The sequence below is a fragment of the Sitophilus oryzae genome, unplaced genomic scaffold, assembly GCF_002938485.1.
Source record: "Sitophilus oryzae breed Bouriz unplaced genomic scaffold, Soryzae_2.0 scaffold_1586_pilon_pilon, whole genome shotgun sequence".
NCBI classification, from domain to species: domain Eukaryota; kingdom Metazoa; phylum Arthropoda; class Insecta; order Coleoptera; family Curculionidae; genus Sitophilus; species Sitophilus oryzae.
In genome coordinates, this window is record NW_022146265.1 from 681648 (window position 1) to 693177 (window position 11530).

The 11530-nt window shown below is 32.5% G+C and overlaps 1 protein-coding gene across 2 annotated transcripts in view; it reads left to right on the forward strand.

Moving 5' to 3' along the window:
- The window catches only part of LOC115879742 (acetylcholine receptor subunit alpha-like 1), an 81689-nt gene extending 78686 nt beyond the window's left edge, over window positions 1-3003 (forward strand). For both annotated transcript variants that reach the window (XM_030896715.1, XM_030896714.1), the window contains exon 8: window positions 2561-3003. In XM_030896715.1, coding sequence (XP_030752575.1) covers window positions 2561-2764 — 204 coding nt within the window. In that variant the 3' untranslated portion in view covers window positions 2765-3003. The remainder of the gene's footprint in view (window positions 1-2560) is intronic.
- The last annotated feature ends 8527 nt before the right edge of the window (window positions 3004-11530 follow it).

Genomic DNA, 11530 nt, shown 5'->3' on the forward strand with positions numbered 1-11530 from the left:
CCGTCGGACGGAGCATACGCGCCTATGTGAAATTGTTCATATAAACTCATGGTACTTGCTCGAAGTTGCGGACGCTCCGCTCCATCTGAAGGCGCTGTAACAGCGCTTTCAGATGGAGCGGACCGTACGCGCGGATGTTTTTTCAATATAGCCCATCCGGACGGAGCATACGCGACCCATGTGAAATTGTTCATATAAGCTCATGGTACTTGCTCGAAGTCGCGTACCGTCCGTCGTTTTTTCAAGATAGCCGTCCGACGCACTCCGTCGGACGGAGCATACACGCCCATGTGAAATTGTTCATATAAACTCATGGTACTTGTTCGAAGTCGCGGACGGTCCGCTCCATCCGAAAGCGCTGTAACTTTTAGCCCTATTTTTATAATTTTTTTAACATACTGTACAGGGTGGCGCCTCTCGGAATAAGCCGCGGAAGCTCCAAGGAAAACGATAGTTTATATCGAAATGAAATTTTGGCAGCATATGTAGGTTAACTGAAAGCATTTTATAAAATTATATAGAATTATACAGAGGGTGTCCCCCAAAGAAGTTACACCTCAAAGTTGTGTTTTTTTCTAATGGAACACCCTATATATTAATTGATTTTCGGATTCTAGGAAAAAAATAAAGGTGCATTTTATTTAAGAAGCATATACCTAAAATCTAAGGATTTTGACATATTTCACATTTTGTGAAAATGAAGAGTAAATTTTAAATTTCGATAACAGCTACCTAATTTTTAGTTGACCTTGTAAAACCTGATATTTAATTACAGTAGCCATTGTCTGTTAAACCAAATTAAAATTTGACCCGAAAAGTTATACAAGGTGAGACAAAATTAATATGAAGCATTAGTCACTTTTAAAAGCATGTTTCTCCTTTATTTAAATCGAACACCCAGTGTATTATCCCCGGTGTTCAATGGGGAATTCATATATCTTCAAAATATTATTAAGTATGCCTACCCTTCAGACAAAGATTTACATAGATATTTTAATTTTTATGATTTTATGTCAGTAGATCTTTATTATTTAAAAAAATCTAGGTGGCTGTGGTATACCTTCTGTTAATTTAATAAAAATTAAGGATGTAGAGTAAAATACTCAACGGTAATAAAGAAATACGTTTAAAACATATTTTAATCATTACAGAATTAAAACTACATATAAATCTATAATTATGTGACAAAAATTAGCTAGATGAAATCAAATGCTCAGAATGCTTCATTTCCTGTAAGTGCATAAAATGATTGTCTTTTCAAAAGATCTTTTCATTTTAAAAGGCATATATCTGGAGTTCTACTTAGAAAAGCAGCTACAATCAATTCTCTCATGTTGTCGACAATAGTTGGTCGAGTTTTGTAAACACTATCTTCCATAAAAAAGCCCAGACTAGATAAAATCAGGAGCATTTGAGTATTCTATTAATTGGTACAACTAATACATATATATTAATTGGTACAACTAATAGAATCATATCAATTCTCTCTGATGTTGGATAAGTTTGCATTTTCGGCAAATTTCTGAGATTTTTTTCTTTGTGTGTGTTTTAACTGACAGAAAATGATAACTAGTTGTTAAAGTTGGACTAATAAGACAACTATGTTGAAGTAACATTAGACATATCACAGCCACCACAGATTTTATCAAATAATAACGATCTACTGACTCTAAATCATATAAATGAAAATATCTAGGAAAATCTTTGAGGCAACCTTAATAGTATTTTGAAGAGACATGAATTCCCCACTAAATATCGCAATAATGGTGTTCCATTTAATATAAAAGAGTAACTTTCTTTTAAAGGTGACCAATGTTCAATATTAATTTTGTCTCACCCTGTAAACTTTTTGGATCAAGTTTTAATTTGATTTAAAGTACAATAGTTAATTTAACTACATATTAGGTTGTACTGGGTAAATTCCAATTTAGTTAGCTTTTATTGTAATTTAAAAATTGTTCTTTATTTTTAGAAAATGTTAATGTAAATAACCTTAAATTTTAGTCATATACTTTTCTAATAAAACTGACCTTTATTTTTCTCCTAAAATCCGAAAATCAATTAATATATAGGGTGTTCCATTACAAAAAACAAAACTTCGATATGTAACTTTTTTTGGGGACACCCTGTAAAACTATATTTTTAAAAAGTGCTCTGAATTAACCTGCATAATGCTCACAAAATTTCATTTCAATGCAAACTGTCGTGCTCCTTGGAGCCTCCGGCTCTTTCTCCAGCGTCTCGCTCCTCCGAGCTATTTTGGTTAATTTTGATTCGAGCAAAAAAATAGAAAGACCATTTTTATGTAAAATTGGACGCTGTGCAAATTTTATTTGAACTTTTTTTCTAGTCCTTGCCGTTTCTCCGAAATTTCGAAAAAATAATTTTGTTTATTTATTCCATCCCTTCTCGGGGGTCAATTAAAAAAAAATCTTTCACAAATCGTTTTTCGATCAAAGTAACTTTTATCAAAAATTCAAGTTTTTACCAAAATTTCGTATTTGAAGCCTATTTTCAGTCTTTGCCGAATTTTTTAACCAATTTTTCCTCTCAAATTTAGGTGGAAGAAGATTGGAAGTACGTAGCCATGGTGTTGGACAGGCTCTTCCTCTGGATTTTCACCCTGGCCTGCGTGGTGGGCACGGGGGTGATCATCCTGAACGCTCCCTCGTTATACGACACCACGAAGCCGATCGACGTGGTCATATCGAAAGTAGCCAAGAAGCGGATGGCGCTCTTACAGATGGTTCCCGAAGAGTTGTGAGGCATCGGTTATGTGTTAATGAAAATCAAAGATAATAAAATCGAATTTTATATTCAGGATTAAGAATATTATGTATAGTAAGCTCCAAGAGTATTGTTTAATTTTGAAACTGGTTATGTTACCGCCGCGCCGGCGGTATAGACTATTGACAAAATATACACCGCCGTTATACTAAGGACTGGCAAAGGTTAGTCTTGGGTTGAGATTTCCGTATGTAAGAAGAGTACAATGCGTTTATAATGTACTGAACAAAGAGAGACAACAACAAACAACACGTAAACACGTTGCCAAACGTACGAACTAAACCGAGAAACTGCACATACTGCTAAGAGACATGGAAGGGGATATAGCAGATTTGTCGCAGCCCACCGGTCGACCCAATCAGTACCTCTGTCAGTACTTACTAGGGAAAGGTGTATATCATGCGTTCAGCTTCACGATTTAATTACATCTCGGGATACTTTATTATTTGTTTATTTATTAACGAATCGTAATTTTCCCTATAGCATGAAAATATATATAGTCGTAATTTTCCTTCCCTATAGCTTTTTTTCATTCACAGGGTTCACTCCGACTTAATAAGATCCCTATGCGATTTACTTCCACACATGTGTAAGTACCGACCCAAGAGTAACAGTTGCCAGCACGGTAGACGGTTTTACATACCGATTTGGTCACTTTAGAAGTATGGTCTGGATTTTAACGTGTAAGACAGAGAATAATGTAAATGACCGATTAACAGACAGAGACAAAATCAAAAGCGACATACAGTTTTGCCGGTTTTTACGTTTGTAGAAAAATTTGTGTAGAAAAAAAAAATATTTTAAAAACTTTCATGTATACTACTGAAATGAAGATAATATATCTAAGCTATATATTATAATCTATTGCATCTGTAGTAAAATAAGTAACTAATTGTGAAAAATAAGGTTCCAACCCTAGATGCAACATTTTCCGTAAACGCATACTTGTGCGGCTTGAACTTTTGATGCAAAATCCGGCAATACAGCATAGAAGAAATGTATCAACCAATTTTTATCTCTTTTAATACATTTGATTTTCCATGAAGCTGCCTACATCACTGCCTGTCTCACGCGTTAAAATCTACACCACACTTCCATATCAGTGTGTAATAACATGAACACCGCCGAGGTAAATAAACAAGGTAAATTTTACCGGTATACTTTTTTAAAAGACAGATATACCGCCCTTATTTTACCAAATTTTATGTGTTATTGTTTTTCCCAAGACCTCCAGGTCCGCGATTGGGTACTGTTATAAAAATAAAGCTACATTTTATTGCATACAAAAATAATGTTAGCTAGGTTATTTTATCACTTCGGCGGTATTTGATGTTTAAAATACAGTTTGCCGCCGTTGGACGGCTTTTGTCTGCCAAGTTAAGCGAATACCGCCGTCAACAACAAATCAATTCAATTATCCGCCGACATTTACAGATATACAGGGTGGTCCGAACTGTATTCCGGAAACTTCGGCAGCTTATTCTGCAGATAAAAATAAGCAAAAAAATTCGTATAAATTATGTCCTAAATTGCTTAGTTTCGGAGATACTGGGTGTAGAAGTTTCATTTTTATTTGAATTTTTTCTAAATAATTTCAGAAGTAACGTCAATATTTAGATGAAAATTCTGGAACCTGTAAGTAAGGTGTCTGGAAGTTTTCTGACATGTGAAATTTGATTTTGATGTCAGTTTTAAGGATTTAAAGTGAACTGCAGCAACCTCGCATTCATTTGCGCGCCAGATTGACGTTGACGGATCAAGATGGCCGAGTCCGAGTAGTTGTTACTTAGGGGGCTCCACATTAATTTTAAGTTTTTTTGCAAATAAACGATGATAAGAGAAATTAGTAGGTTTATTATTAAACTCCGAACAGTCAATATTACTCCTCTTTGTAAGGGGCGCCCCCTACATGTGTTTTAACTGTTTTGAAGAGAACTTTTCGTCCGTACCTATATAAAACTACCGAATGAAAAAATATACATTTCAGTGATAGTGTTCTACGTAAAAAAGTCTCTTGGTAAAATCGCTACGAGCAACCGTTCTCAAGATATTTAGAATAGAAATAGTCAATACGTCATTATTGAAAAAAAATAAACATATTGAGAGTAGACAGTTATTTGACTGAAATGATAAAATTAGGGAACTTTTTATTTTTTTAAAATTAATTATAACTTTTTCTTCGAACAAATAAAGCAGTAACTTTTAGCACACAAACATTTCAAATTTATGATTTCAGTCTAATAACTATTTATTCAACATGTTTAATTTATGTCATTGATGACAGGTATTAATAATTTAGATTCCAAATATCTCGAGAACCATTACTTGTAGCGATTTTTACCAAGATATCTTTTTTAAGTAAAATATGTCGTAAATGTGTATTTTTTACTCAGTAGTTTTATACAGGTATGGACGAAAAGTAAGTACTCTTCAACCAGTTGAAAAATTAGTAGGAGTAGTACAAGTAGGAGTCATACTGACATCAAAATGAAATTTCGCATGTCAAGAAACTCCCAGACACCAATTTTCACCCAAATATTGACGTTACTTCAGAAATTATTTGGAACAAATCGAAATAAAAATAAAATTTCTACACTCTGTATCTCCGAAACTAAGCATTTGAGGACATACATTTATACGAACTTTTTTACTTATTTTTATCTGAACCACCCTCTAGAAATACCAGGCCGCCGGATGACGGTATTTCTTATATACATTAACAATACCGCCGGCGGTTGTTTAGCCATCAAATAAACATCGCCCTCAGCATACGACTATAAACAAGTGATACCTAGAAATTGCATTTTGTAATTGGAAGATCGCAATAGATAAAAAATTATTAGATTTATAACGAATTTAAAATTCTACCATGGATTGCTTAGTAATACTGATTTACAATCTTACTGCACCATGCTTTTTTACTTCTATCTAGTAATGAACATAATTTTTGGAAAGATAAAAATTCAAAAGTTACTTTATTATTTTTAAACAAGTTTGGAGCTAAATTATAATATAAATATGATATACAGTATGTCTTCGGATTGTCATTTTTATATTCGATTGAAAGAATTGGGAAGATGCGCAACCTATAATGAGCAAATTCATGAGGCTGAATTGATTTCCCCTTACGCCTCAAGTGCTGTATGGTAGAGCCACTACTCGTTCTGCGGCCAACGCATAAAACACCTCTTTTCTCTAATTCGGCCAGCGAAGGAACATCGAAGATGGTGTGGAACTGAAAGCGATAGTTTTGCCATATTAAAATGTGTCGGTGGAAATGTATTCGTGTTAGACAGAATAAATAACAAAAATAAAAATTATTTTATAGGTACTGAATATTTCGAACGATCAAAAAAAGTCGTTTAATTGGCTTGGAAATGACGATTATTGACACTTACCTTAATATTTTACATATGAAATAACAGCGGTCTTAATTTTCAAGCCAACTCTGACGCCGTTCTTTGTTTAATCATATAATATTATATTAAATTGTTTAATGATAGAAAATCCGTATTATTAACGTACTGTACCCAAAATCCGTAAATCTACGGATTAATCCGTAGTTCTGGCAACGCTGTCTCCAGCAACCACCCACTCTGTCGACTGAAAGCAGAACTACGGTACAGTTTTCTTTATCCGCTGCGCTGTAAACGACTATCAGCGCACAGCGGCGCGGCTCAGAGCTACACTAAATCTCGAACAGCTTGACGGTAACGCCAGCTACATCTCGGACAGATTTTTGTAAATCGCCCATAAGGTTGCGCATCTTTTCACTTCTTCAACGGTTTTCCTAAAAAATAAAATACTCTTAGAGCTTACTATATTCGTTAAGTATTTTCGGTAAGGTTGTTGAATTTTTTCGTTAAATACGAAATATTTTGGATAAAAAGAGAATGGAAAATTAGCTTAATCTTGAGTATACCTAGGACGTATAAGCGATAGAAATCGGTGGTTTTGCACTGTAAATCAAATAGGCTCTTCCGTATTTAGTTCTTATATTAAGGCTTGACTTACGAAGACTTTTATTAGCGTTTTTCAATCAATGCAAAATTAATAGTAATAACTACTTAACTAAGAAGTAAATGCATCAGCCTATTAACAGAAAAAAAAGTTCTTCCTTTTGCAATCTAATAATTTATATAAAAATATATTAAATGTAAGCGTTACAAGATTTTATTTCGTAGTTATAAAAGAGATTTCTTGATCGAATTAAAAATACCTTGATTAAAAATACGCAGGAAGATGGAGTTTCTACATTCAAATATTAGTTAAATATTCAATTGATTCGTTAACAATTTTTAGCCGACCATACTATTAATAATTTATATATAATAATTAATTAATAGTCTACCATACTAGGTATGGTAGACTATTAAGATCGACAAAAAAAGTTTTTTTAATTTCACTCAAAATTAGTTATTTGGGTCATAAATGACCTAAATACAAAATATTTTCATGCTGTCTGTCAGCCTGTTCGTCTGTAACACGATAACTCAAAAACCGCTAAACCGATTTTAACCAAATTTGGCACAAAAATACTGTGGCACCCGAGAATCTGGCCATTAGTTTTTGGTGGGGGTGGGGGGTTGGTAAATGGGTAAAACGTTATGTCTAGAAAGGGCTTTAGATACAGTCAAAGCCAAGAACATCTTGAATTAGGGTTGCCCACTTTCAAAATTAAAAATAGAGAACACGAGTGTAAAAACTGGACAAGCGAAAAAAGAAAAAAATGTTTAAACCTATATGTATTATAACGCTCATGTCAAGAATTTACCAAAAAGTTATGAAAACTTTATACGGATAATGGTCTTTTTTATTTTCTAACGCCGCATCCACCAATATTTCTTTTACGTTTAAGTAAATATTTCTTTTCTGTATGAAAGAGTGGAGCTAACAAAAGAAATCCAGTTGCCAGATTAGCAATTTTACTAAGCATTGTTACGATTAAGATCATTTTTTCGAAGTTTGGTGTATAAAAAAAGAGGACATTTCGATACGCGTGAGAAAAGAGGACAGTACGATTAGGGTTTCACGAGATTTTCGAAATCGAGACGAGACTGAGAATTTTTTTCGAGACGAGATCGGGAAAATGATTTCCAGATTTTTCGATCTCGAAAAACTTTAGATGCTGCAATAATGAGCTGTTGATCATGAAAGGCTAGAAAAATGGAAATAAAAAACTATGTTGGGAAATATTTTCTCCTACAATGCTTACGAATAACCAAAAGATAATTTCCCCAAAACTGTTCGTTCGGTTGGTCTTTTCAGAATAAAGAAATGCCGTAAATATAATATATTCTTGTTCTTATAGCACAATTTTTGTATAAATTTCACTATTAACTCCTATTGAGTTAAACGAATTTAAGTAATGTCGGAGAAAAAAAGTTTTTCAATAAGACTGTTTCGAGTAAACAAAAATCAGTTTGTTGCACAACGAAGTAAAAATTTTAAACTTTCGTAGGTAGCTAGGTAAATTTTAAACCCATATGTGATAAAAGACTAAATTAAAAAATAAAGGAATCGTTTTGATTTTCGCTTTTTAAAACAATAAATTTTTATTTTTGGGATTTTGGGCCAAAGTCTGCGATTTTTTTGTTACACATGGCTTTTAGTTCATATCATACCTATAATAGCTCTGTATTCTATAAAGTAATCTTTTAACAGAAAAATTTTACCCTATCTTTTGGTGCAGACTTTATAACATGATATTTTTAGCCGACCATACCAATAGGTATGGTAGACAGATAGATATTCGAGAAAAACATCGAGACGAGAGTTTGTTAATATCTCGTCTCGATGATCGAGACGAGACGAGAAATAGCCTTCGAGACGAGATTTCTCGTCTCGATGAAACCCTAAGTACGATCAAAAAGAGGACTGCCCTCTGAAATAGAGGACTGTTGGCAACCCTATGTTGAATAGTGGTTAAAGGGAAAGTGTAAAAATTGAGTTATATTTTATTATCTTTCAACTTGAACTACAATTTACTGCAACTGACAAATACATATTTTATACGCTCATATCAAGGATGGTCAACAAATACCAAAACCATCCCTAAAGCAGTAATAGTCAAACCGCTTTTTGGAACCATTATCAATGTTAATCTTTAAGACAAAAATTGACAAGAAGTGTGTTTTAATATCCAGCACCTCCAACAAGTCCTAAAAAATACCAAAAAAATTATTTCTCCTTGTAAGAAGAAATAATTTTTGGTAAACATTGTCTTTCAAAATAAATGATTGCAAAGTACATCTTCCTGCGATTTGTTCAAAATGCTATTCTCTAATTTTTATCAAACCGAACGAATAACAATATATTCCAAAGATTTCTTAATTTCTACCCACGATTTTTCGTAAGTATCTGAAAGACTTAACTGAAAAAATAACGATGATAATCACTACAATAGGCAAACAAGTAGAGATCGATTGTTATGTAAATTATATTAATATTATTAAAATTGAATTATTGATAAGAATATAATGTTGAAGATTGTTTTCATTGATAAGGAAAACTAAAATGTAACTTTAGAATAGGTACCTAAATGAGAAACGGGTAAACCGAATATGCATAATAAAAACATTTTTCATTAAAGTATGTTATTGTTTCATTTCATTATTCTTATTTATAATAAGAAATAATCTTATTATTTTCTTGCAAGAATAAATTAAACAGACGCATTATTGCATCCATGAGCGCCACTAGGATTACCATACGATTACTTTTAGGGAGGTTATACAATGGCGTGTATATACAAGAGTTGTCTTTAATATTTTGCATATACAGGGTCCGGTAATAGTGGTTCGGGCATCTGTAGCTCCTAGAATAACAAACTTCGGGATTTTGTGCAAACCTAAAGTATGTACTAGGATGTATTTCAGGAAAATATTTTAATTTCTACAGGGCGGATCTAAAAAGAGTGTGGATCGGGATGGTTTTTTTAAATGGAACACCCTGTATATTATTACATGTTTGGCTTCCTTTCAGATCATTTTACATAATCCTAAGATATGAGCAAATATCTACATATACCGGGTGCTACTCAAAAGTGGCTCCCCCCTATAACTTCTTTATTTTTTCAGATAAAAAAACGCGATTTCGTATGTTAGTATATGACGTAAATTGAGATTGATTGATGTATTCAATTGTTTTTAGTCACTTCCTGTTTCACCGGAAATGACTACAACTTTTGATTTTTAAATAGCACCCTCGTTATTTTTTTACTTTATTTGATAGAAAATGACACTCTGAATAGAATGACATATCATATGTCAACTTTTGACATTTTCGCTTTAAAAAAAAATATATTATTTGTATTTTAAATATCAATCTAGAGTGCCATGGCTATGTTAAAAACACTAATTCTTAATCGAGGAGCCTTGGAAAAATACATTTGATCGTCTAATGTTTTTAGTGTCTTGTTCTTGTCGGTTAAAAAATGCTCAAATCGTATTTTTAATCATATCTCATTTTTTTCAAATGGAACGAGGGTGGCCCATTAGCATATTTGGAAAAAGCATTTTTTACGAATAATTTGGTACTACACACTTGGTATTTCGAGTCAAATTAACGTTATGAACCGCATGTTACAATTTCAAATAAACCATATGAAAAAATGTCAGTTGACATATGATATGTCATTCTATTCAGAGTGCAATTTTCTATCGAATAAAGTAAAAAAATATCGAGAAAAATCAAAAGTTGTAGTCATTTCCGGTGAAACAGGACTAAAAACAATTGAATACGTCAATCAATCCCAATTTATGTCATAAATTAACATACCAAATCTCGTTTTTTTATCTAAAAAAAATTAAAAAAGTTATAGGGGTGAGCCTATAATGAGCCTATATATGAGACGCACCCGGTATAAAATGCTAATGTTTATCTGTGTCGTCTCTAGTGAAGTAATGACTTGCTCTAGAAAGTTGCTTTTTTCGGTGGCCGCCGGACTTTTTGTTTTTCATTTAATTAAAAAAAAGTATTTTTTTTCCTGATATCGTGTGGCGGGTGCGCCAGACATCAACTAGTATTTCAATAGTTTCAGAGATAATAAATTAATAAAAAAATATTTTTCAGCTTTTCTGAAAAAAATTATTAAAAATACAAGAACTGTCCTGAAATCAAAACTATATTATGTATTTACCTTAGATGGTCTGTACTTAATTTGCTATAAATATCGTGATCTTAAATCCTACAGTGTTCAAAATTCTACACCAAACTTTCTAAATTTAAAACGTTTCTTCGTTTTTTTTAAATCTGGAACACCCTGTAGATTATTTTTTTATTAGATGGAGAATTAAAAAATGAACATTTTTTAAAATGAACATTTTTTGTATTTAGTGTATTTTAAAATTTTTAACGGTTTCGCAGATACTAGCGGAATTATTTCGTATGGCTCTTTCAACGGTAAAATACGAGAGAAAAATCATTGGACAGCGTTGATAAAATTTACTGTAAAAATTCACTTTCTTTTTTTAAGTAAAAAAACAATTTTGAAGTATTTTCAAAAGAACCTTTAATAACTTGTAAAGACCTAGTAGTGCCATCTATCTTCTTTTGTAAGAACTTATTACAGTAGTTCTGTTTATAGATCTTGAAAGTAGGCAACGTCTTATACATTTGAACAGAATAATAGTGGATTTAGTAATAATCAAAATTGGCTCAATGCCGATTTTTCGCTACTAAAAATATGCTGTAATATGAAACCTGTTACTGCTGTTATCAAAGTAGTAGTATTGATCCATAA